At 36.1% G+C, this 16,970-nt stretch overlaps 1 protein-coding gene across 4 annotated transcripts in view; it reads left to right on the top strand.

Moving 5' to 3' along the window:
* The window catches only part of AP4E1 (adaptor related protein complex 4 subunit epsilon 1), a 65,020-nt gene that overhangs the window by 39,056 nt on the left and 8,994 nt on the right, over window positions 1-16,970 (top strand). For all 4 annotated transcript variants that reach the window (XM_024742003.1, XM_024741946.1, XM_024742135.1 and 1 more), the window contains 3 exons: window positions 1,053-1,167; window positions 10,148-10,271; window positions 14,810-15,068. In XM_024742003.1, the coding sequence (XP_024597771.1) occupies window positions 1,053-1,167; window positions 10,148-10,271; window positions 14,810-15,068 (498 nt within the window). The remainder of the gene's footprint in view (window positions 1-1,052; window positions 1,168-10,147; window positions 10,272-14,809; window positions 15,069-16,970) is intronic.

Here is a 16,970-nt window from a genome sequence, read left to right as displayed (position 1 = left end):
TACCTGCTGTTCTAAATTATCTGAGCTGTTTGTATACACTTGGCTAAATTAGGAGAGGCAAATCTGTGGTTTCTGAGGTCGTTACTGCTATATCCTCTTGTGTATCTCATTTTTATTTCTCTCCTCACTTTTTCTTTTCTCCTTTTCCCCTTACTCTTTCTTCATCTCTTTTCATTTAAGCATTCTCTTGTACCTTTCTATTCTTGTACTTGATTGAAATTAAGTAATTTTCCACAGGCTTGTAACAAAGCATTTTTAGGTAGAATGGAATAGGATAGTTAAATCAAAGGCACTGTGGGAGGCTGGATAATGGGCCTCCCCAAGATATTCACATCTTAATCCCTGTAACCTGTGCATAAGTTACTTTATATGGTAAAAGGGACTTTGTAGGTTTGATTAAGTTAAGGGTTTTGTAATGGGAAGACTATCTTGGATGATCTGAGTAGGCATGATACAATCACAAGGGTCCTTACAAAAGTGAGGCAAGAGGTCAGAGAGGAGAAGGCCAGGTAACAATAGAAGCAAAGATTGGAGTGATATAGCCCCAAGCCAAGGAATGCTGGCAGCCTCTAGGAGCTGGAAGAGACAAGAAACCTATTCTCCACTGGAGCCTCCAGAAGGAACTAGCCTTTGCTGGGGGCTTTGTTTTTAGCCCCCCGCAGGAGGAAACTAATGTAGACACTATAGCTCATAGTGTATGTGTCTTCTCCTCTGGTAGGTTACAAGTCTCATGAAGCAGGACTTGTGTCTTACTTTGTCTCAGTTATAGCATCTAACATGATGCCTTAACATGTTGGATGCTCAAAAATGTATTCTGCAGTGCAGTGAAATGAATAATAAGTGCACATGACTTATATTGTTAGATTCTTAGCTGAGTGTTTTGATTATAGACGTTTCAGAAAGAGTTGAGTAGCAATTTTAGAGTTGAAGTTCTGTTTTTCACTTAAAAATTATTTTTAGGAAATATGGGCTGAAATCACTTCTGTGAATATGCAGTCTAATGTTTAGGGTAAGTTTTTTTAATTCCTAATTTTTGCTTTACTTTAATATAGGTAGATGCTTCCTTATCTTTTCTGGATGGTTTTGTGGCTGAAGAACTAAGTCAGGGGGCAGCACCTTACAAACCTCACCACCAACGGCAGGAGGAAAAGCTTTCTCAGGAAAAAGGTAATTTTTCATGGGTTTATAATAAGCTAGATTGTAGGGACATCACTTTTTAATGCAATTGATATTATAGTCATGTAAGTAAATAACTAAGGAGATTCACTATCTCTTGTTAAGTCTGCTTGTGACTTATTCACCCTGACCTTATTTGGGGTAAACAGGAAAAAAAAGTTAGCCTAGAGGTGTTCCCAAAGCCATAGGTTTCATGTACATAAGTACCTAAGATATGGCAGCCATCCTGGAATTTTAAAAGAACTTGAAGGTGGAATTATCATGTTGGTCACTGTGCTAAAGGGCTGACAGATATCAGCGTGAGCATATCTGTAGAAGAGTTTCAGAAGAAAACTCTGGTTACTATGAACTAGTGAGTTTCATTTTATTCTGAACAATCTTGTATAGCTTAAGTGTGTTAAAATGCTTCCTCCAGTGAAATGTCTGATAAGTGAATTTAGGAACAGCCTAGAAAGAAAAGAATAACTTTACATTTAAAAAATGTAGGCTGTCAGGAAAAGACTTCTGTCATTATTTTAGTAAAGAGGAGATCACTGAGATATTTGATGGTGGATGGCATATATATATAGATATATATACATATATATATATACACATATGTATGAATAAAGGGAGACCATTGAATATTATTTGTATAGGAATTCAGAATGTTAATACTGAAAAGTTCAATGCTGAAAGGTCTTTTTTTTCTCCTATTCGTTATTTAATGATTTTGTAGAGTACTTATTATTTTTTAGGTTCTGCGCTAGGCATATGAGTACAACTAAATGGTTCATCCTACAATGAAACCAAAAAGTATAAACACTAATAATAGGCTTGATGTTATTATTTTGCAGAAGTATTTGTTCTTTTAAAGTTTTTGACATTATTTAGCACAACGATACCTAAAGGCCTAGAAAATACAATTTTCTTTCAAAGGGTAATCAGTTTCCTTCCCGTTTAACTCCTCATATATTGATAGAATATGTGAGGGGAAATAAAGTTTTGAATTAGAGTTGCCCAACCTCTGACTATAGTGCATATAGAGGCCTTATGACATCCAAGGCATGGAGTGAAAATCTGGAGTTCCAGAGTGGGAGACATGGTCCAGTTGTCATATTTCCTTATTTTCAAATGTCTGGGAGCCATCAGTTGCTCTTTTTTTTTCAGCTGTGCTGTGTGGCATGTGGGATCTTAGTTCCCTGACCAGGGATCAAACCCATGCCCCCTGCAGTGCAAGTGCAGAGCCCTAACCATTGGACCACTGGGGAATTCCCCATCAGTTGCTCTTATTACTGCAATTCAAGGCTAGGGTAGGCAAGAGGGGGTAGGACAAGGACCCTAATTTCTGGCACTGCCTTTCTTCTTTCTTAAAATAAGTTAAGTGGCTGATACAAATATAATAGACCTGAAACTCCCCAAGCTAGTATATTCATTTGCCAAGTACATTTTTGATCATGGAATCATCATTATAAATGGGGTTAAACTGTCAAATTAGGCTCTTCCCCTCTCCTCCCAAACCTATTTTTCAAAAGTTCTCTAAAGTAAAATAGAAATTTCATGAGCCTAAACTGTCTTTTATATCATGGAAAAGAAAATCAATTACGAGACAGGACATAGCAAGTGCTTATGCTATGTACTTGAAGAATAAGTTATAAAATCATGGATCTTATAATTGTGATTATTACAGAAAGTAAAGAGTGGGGGAAAAATAGGTATTTTCTGCTTAAAAAGTTGTTAATTCTGGAATCCTTCAATTGGCAATCGGTTCTGATACTGATCTTGTTAGAGATTTTTATAAATCATTTGCAGAGTAGTAGTCAAATGTCACTTTTATGAAAGATACAGTACTTAGCTCTCTCGGGTAGAAAAATGCCAAGTTCGTAACAATAAACTTCAGGAAAATATTGTAAGATAATGTGAATTAGCAAACATAGGTGGGATACAGGGAACTAACTTTTATTACCAGTTCCTACCCAAGAAAAGCATTGAGGAATCAGTGTGGATTATTCTGTTAAAATGTTATTTGAATATGTTGTAGCCCCAATGTTAGATAAAACCAGAGATAATAAGGGGAAGTAGCAGGATAATCTCCTGTCTACAGAACTGTGGATTTTTGAAAACCACATCAAGTTTAGACTGTTAGTCTCTCAAAAAATAAAATTAATAACAGCTGGGGATGGTCAGAGAGGTATAGCCAAATGATCAAGGTATAAAAGAACTGCAGAGAACTTCAAGATGGAGGAGTAAGACATGGAGATCACCTTCCTCCCCACAAATACATCAGAAATACATCTACACGTGGAACAACTCCTACAGAACACCTACTGAATGCTGGCAGAAGTCCTCAGACTTCCCAAAAGATATATATATTTTTTTCCTTTTTTTCTTTTTGTGAGTGTGTATGTGTATGCTTCTTTGTGTGATTTTGTCTGTATAGCTTTGCTTTTACCGTTTGTCCTAGGGTTCTGTCTGTCCTTTTTTTTAAGTATAGTTTTTGTTATCATTGGTGTATTTGTTTTTTTGGCTTGGTTGCTCTCTTCTTTCTTTCTGTCTTTTTTTTTCTTAATTTTTAATAATTTTTTTTAGTTTTTATTTTAATACCTTTATTTTATTATTGTTATTTGTTTATTTCTTTCTCTTTTTCTCCCTTTTCTTCTGAGCTATGTGGCTGATAGGGTCTTGATGCTCCAGCCGGGTATCAGGCCTGTGCCTCTGAGGTAGGAGAGCTGAGTTCAGGACATTGGTCCATCAGAGACCTCCTGGCTCCATGCAATATCAAACGGTGAAAGCTCTCCCAGAGATCTCCACCTCAATGCTAAGGCCCAGCTCCACTCAATGACAAGCAAGCTGTAGTGCTGGACACCCTATGCCAAACAACTAGCAGGACAGGAACACAACCCCACCCATCAGCAGAGATGCTCCCTAAAATCATAATAAGGTCACACACATCCCAAAACACACCACTGAATGCGGTCCTGCCCACCAGAAAGACAATATCCACCCTCATCCACCACAACATAGGCACCAGTCCCCTCCAACAGGAAGCCTACACAACCCACTGAATCAACCTTAGCCACTGGTGACAGACATCAATAACAACGGGAACTACAAAACTGCAGCCTGTGAAAAGGAGACCCCAAACACAGTAAGTTAAGCAAAATGAGAAGAAAGAAACACATAGCAGATGAAGGAGCAAGGTAAAAACCCACCAGACCAAACAAATGAAGAGGAAATAGGCAGTCTACCTGAAAAGAATTCAAAATAATGATAGTAAATATGATCCAAAATCTTGGAAATAGAATGGAGAAAATGCAAGAAACGTTTAACAAGGACCTAGAAGAACTAAAGAGCAAACAAGCAATGATGAACAACATAATAAATGAAATTAAAAATACCCTAGAAGGGATCAATAGCAGAATAACTAAGGCAGAATAATGGAGAAGTGACCTGGAAGATAAAATAGAGCAGAATAAAGAAAAAAGAATGAAAAGAAATGAGGACAGTCTCAGAGACCTCTGGGACAACGTAAAACACACCAACATTTGAATTATAGGGGTCCCAGAAGAAGAAGAGAAAAAGAAAGGGACTGAGAAAATATTTGAAGAGATTATAGTTGAAAACTTCCCTAATATGGGAAAGGAAATAGTCAAGCCCAGGAAGCGCAGAGAGTCCCATACAGGATAAATCCAAGGACAAACATGCCAAGGCACATATTCAAACTATCAAAAATTAAATACAAAGAAAAACTATTAAAAGCAGCAAGGGAAAAATAACAAACAACATACAATGGAATCCCCATAAGGTTGATAGCTGGTCTTTCAGCAGAAACTCTGCAAGCCAGAAGGGAGTGGCAGGACATATTTAAAGTGATGAAGGAGAAAAACCTACAACCAAGATTACTCTACCTAGCAAGGATCTCATTCAGTTTTGACAGAGAAATTAAAACCTTTATAGACAAGCAGAAGCTAAGAGAATTCAGCACCACCAAACCAGCTTTACAACAAATGCTAAAGGAACTTCTCTAGGCAGGAAACACAAGAGAAGGAAAAGACCTACAATAACAAACCCAATACAATTAAGAAAATGGTAATAGGAACATACATATCGATAACTGCCTTAAAGGTAAATGGATTAAATGCTCCCACGAAAAGACATAGACTGGCTGAATGGATATAGAAACAAGACCCGTATATATGCTGTCTGCAAGAGACCCACTTCAGACCTAGGGGCACATACAGACTGAAAGTGAGGGGATGGAAAAAGATATTTCATGCAAATGGAAATCAAAAGAAAGCTGGATCAGCAATTCTCATATCAGACAAAATAGACACTAAAATAAAGACTATTACGAGAGACAGAGAAGGACACTACATAATGATCAGGAATCAACCCAAGAAGAAGATATAACAATTGTAAATATTTATGCACCCAACATAGGAGCACCTCAATGCATAGGCAAATGCTAAGAGCCATAAAAGGGGAAATCGACAGTAACACAATCATAGTAGGGAACTTTAACACCCCACTTTCACCAATGGATAGATCATCCAAAATGAAAATAAATAAGGAAACACAAGCTTGAAATGATACATTAAGCAAGATGGACTTAATTGATATTTATAAGACATTCCATCCAAAAACAACAGAATATACTTTCTTCTCAAGTGCTCATGGAACATTCTCCAGGATAGATCATATCTTGGGTCACAATTTAAGCCTTGGTAAATTTAAGAAAATTGAAATCATATCAAGTGTCTTTTCCGACCACAACGCTATGAGGTGATACCAATTACAGGAAAAAAAAATCTGTAAAAAATACAAATATGTGAAGGCTAAACAATACACTACTAAATAACCAAGAGATCACTGAAGAAATCAAAGAGGAAATCACAAAATACCTAGAAACAAATGACAATAAAAACACGAACACCCAAAACCTATGGGATGCAGCAAAACAGTTTTAAGAGGGAAGTTTATAGAAATGCAATCTTACCTCAAGAAACAAGAAACATCTCAAATAAACAATCTAACCTTACACCTAAAGCAATTAGAGAAAGAAGAACAAACAAAACCCCAAAGTGAGCAGAAGGGAAGAAATCATAAAGATCAGATAAGAAATAAATGAAAAAGAAATGAAGGAAACAATAGCAAAGATCAATAAAACTAAAAGCTGTTTTTTTGAGAAGATAAACAAAATTGATAAAGCATTAGCCAGACTCATCAAGAAAAAAAGGGAGAAGACTCAAATCAATAGAATTAGAAATGAAAAAGGAGAAGTAACAACTGACACTGCAGAAATACAAAAGATCATGAGAGATTACTACAAGCAACTCTATGCCAATAAAATGGACAACCTGGAAGAAATGGACAAATTCTTAGAAAAGCACAACCTTCTGAGACTGAACCAGGAAGAAATAGAAAATATAAACAGACTAATCACAAGCACTGAAATTGAGACTGTGATTAAAAATCTTCCAACAAACAAAAGCCCAGGACCAGATGGCTTCACAGGCGAAATCTATCAAAACGTTTAGAGAAGAGCTAACACCTATCCTTCTCAGACTCTGCCAAAATATAGCAGAGGAAGGAACAGTCCCCAACTCATTCTACAAGGCCACCATCACCCTGATACCAAAACCAGACAAGGATGTCACAAAGAAAGAAAACTACAGGCCAATATCACTGATGAACATAGATGCAAAATCCTCAACAAAATACTGGAAAACAGAATCCAACAGCACATTAAAAGGATCATACACCATGGTCAAGTGGGGTATATCCCAGGAATGCAAAGATTCTTCAATATATGTAAATCAATCAATGTGATAAAACATATTAACAAACTTAAGAATAAAAACCATATGATCATCGCAATAGATGTAGAAAAAGCTTTCGACAAAATTCAACACCAATTTATGATAGAAATCCTCCAGAAAGTGAACATAGAGGGAACTTACCTCCACATAATAAAGGCCATATATGACAACCCCACAGCCAACATCGTCCTCAATGGTGAAAAACTGAAACCATTTCCACTAAGGTCAGGAGCAAGATAAGGTTGCCCACTCTCACCACTCTTATTCAACATAGTTTTGGAAGTTTTAGCCACAGCAATCAGAGAAGAAAAAGAAATAAAAGGAACCCAAATCGGAAAAGAAGATGTAAAGCTGTCACTGTTTGTAGGTGAAATGCTCCTATACATAGAGGATCCTAAAAATGCTACCAGAAAACTACTAGAGCTAATCAATGAATTTGGTAAAGTAGCAGGATACAAAATTAATGCACAGAAATCTCTTGCATTCCTATACACTAATGATGAAAAATCTGAAAGTGAAATTAAGGAAACACTCCCATTCACCATTGCAACAAAAAGAATAAAATAACTAGGAATGAACCTACCTAAGGAGACAAAAGACCTATGTTCAGAAAACTCTAAGACACTGATGAAAGAAATTAAAGATGTTACAAATAGATGGAGAGATATACCATGTTCTTGGATTGGAAGAATCAACATTATGAAAATGACTATACTACCCAAAGCAATCTACAGATTCAGTGCAATCTCTATCAAACTACCACTGGCATTTTTCACAGAACTAGAACAAAAGATTTCACAATTTGTATGGAAACACAAAAGACCCCAAATAGCCAAAGCAATCCTCAGAAAGAAGAACGGAGCTGGAAGAATTAGGCTCCTGGACTTCAGACTATACTACAGAGCTATGGTAATCAAGACAGTATGGTACTGGCAGAAAAACAAATATAGATCAGTGGAACAGGAGAGAAAGCCCAGAGGTAAACCCACATACATATGGTCACCTTATTTTTGACAAAGGAGGCAAGAATATACAATGGAGAAAAGACAGCCTCTTCAATAAGTGGTGCTGGGAAAACCGGACAGCTACATGTACAAGAATGAAATTAGAACATTGCCTAACACCGTACACAGAAATAAACTCAAAGTGGATTAAAGACCTAAATGTAAGGCCAGACACTATAAAACTCTTAGAGGAAAACATAGGCAGAACACTCTATGACATAAATCACAGGCAGGATCCTTTTTGACCCACCTCCTAGAGAAATGGAAATAAAAACAAAAATAAACAAATGGGACCTAATGAAACTTAAAAGCTTTTGCACAGCAAAGGAAACCATAAACAAGACGAAAAGACAACACTCAGAATGGGAGAAAATATTTGGAAATGAAGCAACTGACAAAGGATTAACCTCAAAAAGATACAAGCAGCTCATGCAGCTCAATATCAAAAGAACAAACAACCCAATCCAAAAATGGACAGAAGACCTAAACAGACATTTCTCCAAAGAAGATATACAGATTGCCAACAAACACATGAAAGAATTCTCAACATTCAGTGCAGAGGCTGGGTGACTGACTGTCACAGCTGCTATTTAAAAGAGGCCTTCTAACCTTGAGATAGAAGGTTAAACCAGATGATTGGAAAGCTTAAAATGAGAGGATATTCTATCTGAAAAGGACCTTAGATTTAGACAGTTGGTTTCCAAACATGATTCAGAATCCGAATCACATAGAGAGTTTTAAAAAAAATGATACAGATTTTTGAGACCTACTCCTATACCTTCTGTAAGTATATCTCTGAAAGCCTGGTTGTATGCATAAAAAGATACGTGAGAGATTCTGTGAAGTCAGCTTGTTCCTGGTTATCAAATCAGCACTTGGAAACTGCTGACCTAGTCTGAACCCTTCACCTGTTTATTAATTAGCCCATTATTTTTTTATAGTGCCGAGTCATATCATTCATTTAGCTAACACACAAGCTAATTTATTTAGTACTCTTTGGATTAGGTGCTGTTTCCTTTGAAGGAGACAGTGTAATATAATGGTTGAGAGTGCAGTTCTGGAACCAGAGTATCTGATTTCTCATTTGCCTCTTTCATTTCTTGTCTTTGTACTCTTCGGTGACTTTTTGGCAAGCTCTTTGCCACAGATTCCTCATTTGTAAGATGAGGATAATAATTACAGAAGTTCACATTTTATTTTCTAAGATACTTTTTATGATTTAAGAAGGTCCTTTGTATTATAATCCAGACAGTCCAAAGAGATAATGTGCCAGTTAGGATTAAGTTTAGCTAAATAGCATATTAGAAAACAGAGAAAGCGGGGCTTTATACAAGGCGGAGGGTTATTGCTCTTTTCCATTAAAGAAATCCAGAAGTAGGCAGCCTAGTATTGATGATGGTTTTTTATGAACCTAAAAGAGGAAGGGAGAGAGGAAGTTTTTTCTTCCAGGAGGATTCCTCCCAGAAGTTGTACACAAAATGTGTATATAATTTCATTGGTCAGAATTCAGTCACATGGCACAGGAGTCTAGAAATGTCATCTCTTTTCTGGGTGGCCATGTACCTAGCTAAGAATCAAAGGTTCTGTAGCTTAGAAAGAAGAGGAAAGTGGATATCGGTATCTGCTCTACCACAATAACAATATGAATTTTATGGCTCTGACTGAATTCATTTGGGTATACAGATGCAAAGGAATCTGAACCTGGGTAAACCTTGTTCTTTGTCAGTAAGGGGGATTTCACATTGAGGGCTCCATCAGTCCAGTTGGTACAGGAATGTGCCTAAGAGCATTTTGTTAAACAGAAACATGGTCAGGTCTTCATTCATAGTTCATTAAACATTTTTGCATGAGAGCAGCAACTTTTCAGTAGACCTGGTTTATCAGTTGTCTTTCCTAATTGAATTCTTTTTAGCTTTTAAGGGTGGTAAAAAGAAAAATGAAAGACTGGCTTTGATTAACTAATTGTATGAAGACTGTAGTAGAAATTTAATAAATCATAGCTGCTTTATTATTATTGCTATAAATATTTGATTAGATCATTTCCAAAGTCCCTTCCAGTTTAAAAATTGTCACTGGATTCTAGTTTTCTATTATTTTATATTTTGCTTTTTTTTCATAATTTTTGCTTTGTTTTAAATATGAACCTCTGTTGTTGTTTTAAAATTCTAGTTCTCAGTTTTGAACCATATGGACTCTCCTTTTCTTCATCTGGCTTCTCTGGACGACAGTCTCCTGCTGGCATTTCTCTTGGTTCAGATATATCTGGGAATAGTACAGAGACCGGGCTAAAAGAGTAAGTTCCTTTCTTAAAATTGAGAACATGGGAGTGTTTAAATGTCTTTACATGTTGAAGGATTCCTGAAAGCTAAATTCTGCATGGGTTGTTGTTTCAGCTGTTTCTATTTATTGCTCTCGAGGTATTCATAGTGTATAGCCTGTCCTTGTACTTTAAGAGAGCTTGCTTACTTCCAAGACAGTATAGAATGTATACAAGCTTTACACATAGTAATGATGTGTGTGTTATTACTACACATCATGCATACACACACACACACACACACACACACACATTTTTAAAGAAATGTATCAGAACTCATATACCCAGTGAGGTGACTGTTCATATCATTCTGCATTCCTCATAATATACTTCTTATAACCATCTCATTAAAGATTGACGAATATATAGATGAACATAAAGATGATGGACTTCACTTGAGAAAGCTGTGTACTTTGTTCAGAATACTTTCAGAGCTTCTTTCCAGCCACCTTGAAAATTGGTGATACATTTTTCTAAATGTCTTAACATGGAGTCAAATCTTCATCCTTTTTAGGTAAATTTTGATTTTGGAAATATGAATAAATTACTAGAAATATGATTAAGTTAATAAAATGAGATAATGTATGTAAAGTGCCTCATACAACTCAGTACATAATAAATGAGACCGGGCTAAAAGAGTAAGTTCCTTTCTTAAAATTGAGAATATGGGAGTGTTTAAATGTCTTTACATGTTGAAGGATTCCTGAAAGCTAAATTCTGCATGGGTTGTTGTTTCAGCTGTTTCTATTTATTGCTCTCGAGGTATTCATAGTGTATAGCCTGTCCTTGTACTTTAAGAGAGCTTGCTTACTTCCAAGACAGTATAGAATGTATACAAGCTTTACACATAGTAATGATGTGTGTGTTATTACTACACATCATGCATACACACACACACACACACACACACACACATTTTTAAAGAAATGTATCAGAACTCATATACCCAGTGAGGTGACTGTTCATATCATTCTGCATTCCTCATAATATACTTCTTATAACCATCTCATTAAAGATTGACGAATATATAGATGAACGTAAAGATGATGGACTTCACTTGAGAAAGCTGTGTACTTTGTTCAGAATACTTTCAGAGCTTCTTTCCAGCCACCTTGAAAATTGGTGATACATTTTTCTAAATGTCTTAACATGGAGTCAAATCTTCATCCTTTTTAGGTAAATTTTGATTTTGGAAATATGAATAAATTACTAGAAATATGATTAAGTTAATAAAATGAGATAATGTATGTAAAATGCCTCATACAACTCAGTACATAATAAATGATTGATAAATGGTAGCTACTAAAATTAATAATTGTCATTGCTATCATTATTGTTATTATCCAAAAGCTGAATTTACTACATAAAATTAGTAGTCAAGCTGGATAACTTTGGTCAGTATACCAATGTGACATAAAGTAATGAAAATGACTTTCTTGTTTGTGAAGGAGCTTCTTCTAAGAGTTCAAAAATGTTTTGAGAAATGGCAACATTGTTAGAATAAATGATAAAATCTCAAAGGTGACAACTTTGAAAGATGACATTTGAACAGACTCAGTAACCTTATTTTATGGTAGTCTTTGCATTTGTCAGTCTTCCAGTGATATGGTTATAAGAAGTATTTATCAGAAAAATGACACATAGATTATGAGGAATGTAGAATGATATACTGATTGAAATGGCATAAGTTCAAAATCTCTTTCTTAGCGTTTTTTTCCTGCTCTGTTGACACCCTTTTCTTTCCCAGACATTTAATTTCAGTATTATAAGCATGGGGAGCAGATACGGTTTGTGAGCATGTGATGGTGGTGGTGATAGCAATTAAGTGCCTCAAACAGGGAATAGAGGGGCAAGGGAAGGAGAGACAGAAACTCTCCAAACCCAGGGAGGAAACGTAGTCCCTTTTGCCTGCACAACAGATGATGGCATCTGCTTTTTTAGTATTGAACTAGGATCTGGGGGACTTGACAGGGCCTTGTAAATCCTGTATGTGTACATGTACTACCCTCAGAGAAATGACATTTGGCAAAGCTGCTCAGGAATTATACATATGCTGGATTACCATGAAGTGCAACATGAGGGATGAATTTAAAATTTCTTTCCAAAGAGGACCACAGCTCACACATTATTTCAGATTAGGAACCTAAGTGGTAATTGGTGAGGTGTATCAGCTTTAGAGAGGAGATGATCATTCTTCTGCAGTCTCTGGCAAGCTGAGAATAAAGTGGGGCAAGCCCAATTTAGCATTTCTTACCTTAAGCCCTATTACGGAGCAGCACCCTACCGCAAATGGGAATTTCTAGAGCTCAAAGTACATTCCTAATCTTTTGAAGATTGCTTGGCCATAATCTACATCTGTGTTTGAATGGTCTGATTAAAAACAACACAAAGGTATACCGTATAAAACCATGAATTATAATATTATTGTTGTCAAAATCCAGGCAAAGTTGACTTATGTTTAAAATTTTTTTACGTTATGTTTCATATCATAAAGAGGCATATTTTGTGTATGAAACAGTTTTATGCTGCTCTCTTATTTATCTACCTCTTTTTTAGACTTTCTGTATGTAATGCATGACAGTGAAAATTTATGTTGATAATAGGCATGTATTCAGGCTCCTTTTTCTTCCCCTTCTCATTTTTGCCTGTTATTGTGGGTTGAATTCCCTGGGAAGTGCATTCCAAGATGGAATTTAGCATGCAGAATATTAAGGAGTGCCCTTGGCATCAACAACTGTGGAAGGAAAGGAAAGGAAGAGGGTTTGGGCAGAGGAAGAAGTTAAGCAATGCAGTGCCAACAACAGTGTCTGCTGACCCCATAGGAAGCTCTGAAGCTAGAATGGCCCATCTGAGCTGTCCTGAGTTAGGCTAAAATGGGTGGCCAGTACTCTATACTTCTGTTCATCAATTATTGGATATGGGCTGCCCTGGAAAAGGGCATGATCTGCAAATGAGGTGACTCTCTGCAACTGAGGCAAATCCCTAAGGGTGCTATGCTCCTAACAGCTGCGCCAACAAAGTCCTTCATTGAAGGGGGATCTGGATGGAACATCCCAGGGTCTACCACACCTACCTTTTTTTAGTTAAACTAATATTTAAATCATTTGGGGCGTTGCTCTTTTTTATTCCCCCCCCCCAATAATTAAAGGATATGTTTTGGTAAACAGGGTTACAAAAAACACTGTAATCCTGCTGTTGGGCATTCATGAATCCTTTTGAGTTGTTGCTGTTGAGCATCCTAGAAGTGCTGGGGTCATTTTAGGGGTTCCCCTGATGACTTTTTTGTCTGCTCACACAAGATCAACCAGTTTTCTTCTAAGAGGTTTGATAGATAACTAACAGGTTTTATTTTAACTTTTTAGAAAACTCTTTTGGTACCTGAAAGAAAGGGATGAATGAAGATATTTGTAAAGGAACATTCAACAGTAAAATTCATTGAGTAGGAATGGACTAATTCCCTATAGGGCGTTCTTTATTAACATTAGACTTTCTTTTAGCCAGTTAGTACTTAATAGCATTAGTTCTTCACTCAGTATGAAGTATAATGATCTGTTTTTGTTTCTGGCATACTACGGAAAATCAAACTGACCATGATTCCAACAAATTAAAATGGAATAATAGTACAGATATTTCTGAATCCTTCTTTTAGATTCATTTCACGATCTGCCTATCTTGTAGTACAAATTATAAAAATTCAGTTCTGGATCATGAGAGGGATACTTAAATGAGCCAGTGCCAAGGACACATGGTTCTTATATGAAAACAATAGAGGCAGTCTTTGGTTGTTTCAGCCTGCACTTATGATTCACAGCTGTAGCTTTTGGGACAACTGTAGGTGAGACCTAATTCTAATCACAACTTTATTCTTTTTCATCTCAGGTGTAAAAAAACTCCTAACCTTCATGCTTTTTCCAAAAATACTACTGTTTCCTTCTACAGATCAAACTTCATTCATTTTTATAAATGTACATTTATAATAGTTGAAAGTGTAGCTTGTGCTCACATTAAGAAAACCTTGTGGATTAAAGGTAAATTTACACATAGGAGTAGATTTGAATGATTTTTTTTTTTTTTGCTCTCAACAGGATTTTATGTAGTGAATTTATGTAGTGTTAATTCCTTCACTGAGTGATTATAGGTATGAAACATATCGTTTCTGATCTTTAACCCATCAGAATTAAAGGTATTTTTGAAAAGTCAATAGGTGAAAGGAACTGATTTACAGTAGTTCTATTTTTGGACATCTTATTCAAGGAATTAAATGAAAATTAATCTGAAATTTTTAACTAAGTCTAGAGTTCTGTTGCCTTAAATCTTTTGGCTGGAGAGTTAGGGGAGGTTGGCTATAACTAAAATAAAATCTAAAGATCTAGGTTTTATTTCTGGCACGTAGAATATAATATGAAAGCTATTTCTAAAAGGTCATGACAATGATGTGTTTTTAAAAACGCCTCAAGAAGGTAACTATTTAGCAATTATTTAAATTGACTTGATTTCATTATCAATCTCCTTAGGACAAATAGCTTGAAGCTGGAAGGGATAAAGAAATTGTGGGGGAAAGAGGGCTATCTTCCCAAGAAGGAAAGCAAAACTGGTGATGAAACAGAAGCTCTGCCAGTCCCTCAAGAGAATATAATAATGGAGAATGTAGATCAAATTATAACAAAAAACGATCAATCTCAAGCCCTTACCCAATCTAAAGAAGAGAAAGAAAAGCAGCTGCTGGCATCATCATTATTTGTTGGGCTAGGATCAGAAAGTACAATCAATTTGGTAAGTAGTCAGTTATATTCCTTTGAGAATCTGTGTTCCCTGTTTTGAACAAAAAAACTGGCCCTACAAAAGCTCGTGACTGTTATCTATACACATGGTAGGAATGGCTTCCCCAGCTCCAGAGCCACCAGTGACATACCTTTTATATTCCTAAAAGAGAAAATCTAATTGGCTCAGCTTCAGTCAGGTATTCTCTTTAGTCCAGTCAGCTGGGGCGAGTCCGGGTCCAAATTAAGTTAAAAATATGACCATGTGTATTCTCACCCCCATTGGTAGAGAGGACAGGTCTCAGTGGAAAGGGGACTTGATGGAAATATTACCAATAGTAATAGTTCAACAGTATTGATATGTCTATGGAAAAAGTACTTCTTAAAATGGTATTTTTAATAGTGAAAAAGAGGAATCAATTTTGATATCCTAACAGGAGAATTGGTACATAAATTATATTAGCTCTAATTATTGCTTCGTCATTAAAAATGATAAATGTTGCATTGTAAAATTAATACTTATTAAGCAAAAAAAGCAGAATATGAAGTTTTACTTATACCTTGCTTAAAACTGTTAAGGTAAAAGTATATTGAGGTTGAAAGGAATTATACAAAAATGAAAATTATATTCAGACATTATGATTATTATTTTCAAAACTTTTTATGCTGATATATTATTCTCTTAGTAAAAAAATATAAAACTGGAGTGAAGGACAAGTGCTATTTTTGAGTATCTGAGAATTCCACATGCAATTTCCTGTTTGGTGGGCAGATGATCCCACCTAGTGCAAAACTGTGATTAGAGCTATATTTTCTTCAGTTTTACATCATCACAATTCTTTCATCCTCCATTTCCCTTGGTGGAATTTCCCTTCATCTCTGTCAACACTAGGCCAGTCTCTAGGCTACACTCTTTGCCTGTATCTCTTTCTTTTCCAGACCCCACTTTTTTCACTTGATATTCATTTCTAAGAAAAAGCAAATTCAGCCTAAAAGTATTAATAAGTATCTTAATGCTGTTTCAGTCAGCATTTGTAGTTCAGCAGCAGAGTGACTGATTTTGGTTCTTTAAGCTGTTCCAGCAGGCCGTGCTGAGGGTACCAGAGAATGATCTGGCACTGATAGGGCAAGTTCTCAGTGGTCAGAGTGCATCAAGTTCAGAGTGCATCCAGGCTTATGGAGCCCTGATTTGTGAACCTCATTGCTGGTGTTGAAGGATTCCTGCCTTCTCAACGAAGTGCATAGCTTTCACTTAGAGTATTTCTCTGGACAACATTCAGGGTGATAAATTAATTACCAGACTTTTTTGTGGTGGGCTTGAAATCAGAAATGTAATTAGGATGTTTTTCTATTTAAGTTAGGTTAAATCCTTTTTGGGTTACCCCTTTACATTTTTCTTTTCCCCTCAGCTATCACTAGAATAGTTGAAAAAAAAAGGTTATTTCCCTGTTTTATGGGGCCATGAATTCTGTGAGGAGCTATAACTCAGATGGCACCTTGCAGAAAGGAGGGGAAGCAAATAATTACATTAAATTAGCATGTATTCTCTTACCCCTCATCCCCAACTTTTCCTCTCTCACTCGGGCAAAGCAGACAGGATTGGCACTGGATATGCTTCATCTGTATCATAAGTCCTTCTGCATGGCTGCTTTTCTCTAGCAATCCTATTCTCTTCTGACTTTCCTAGTGTTTAAAGTTCTCAGTTACATAGATCTAGGCTGTATTGAGTATTTCATTTTAACTAGCTTTTAGGTCTGTGGTCCATTTTCAGTTAATTTTTTTACATAGTTCACTGTAGGGGTTAAGGTTTTTTTTTTTTCTTCCCATCTTTGCCTTTTATTTCACCGTCATTTAAAACAGTATTTTCTCTGGGCTGTGAACCTGAGGTTGACTGTTTCTTTTTTTTTTTTTTTTT

The sequence above is a fragment of the Neophocaena asiaeorientalis genome, unplaced genomic scaffold (genome assembly GCF_003031525.2).
Source record: "Neophocaena asiaeorientalis asiaeorientalis breed wild unplaced genomic scaffold, Neophocaena_asiaeorientalis_V1.1 scaffold17, whole genome shotgun sequence".
Taxonomy (NCBI): domain Eukaryota; kingdom Metazoa; phylum Chordata; class Mammalia; order Artiodactyla; family Phocoenidae; genus Neophocaena; species Neophocaena asiaeorientalis.
Note: the sequence above shows the minus strand (reverse complement) of the source record. Positions and strands in the feature narration are given on the sequence as shown.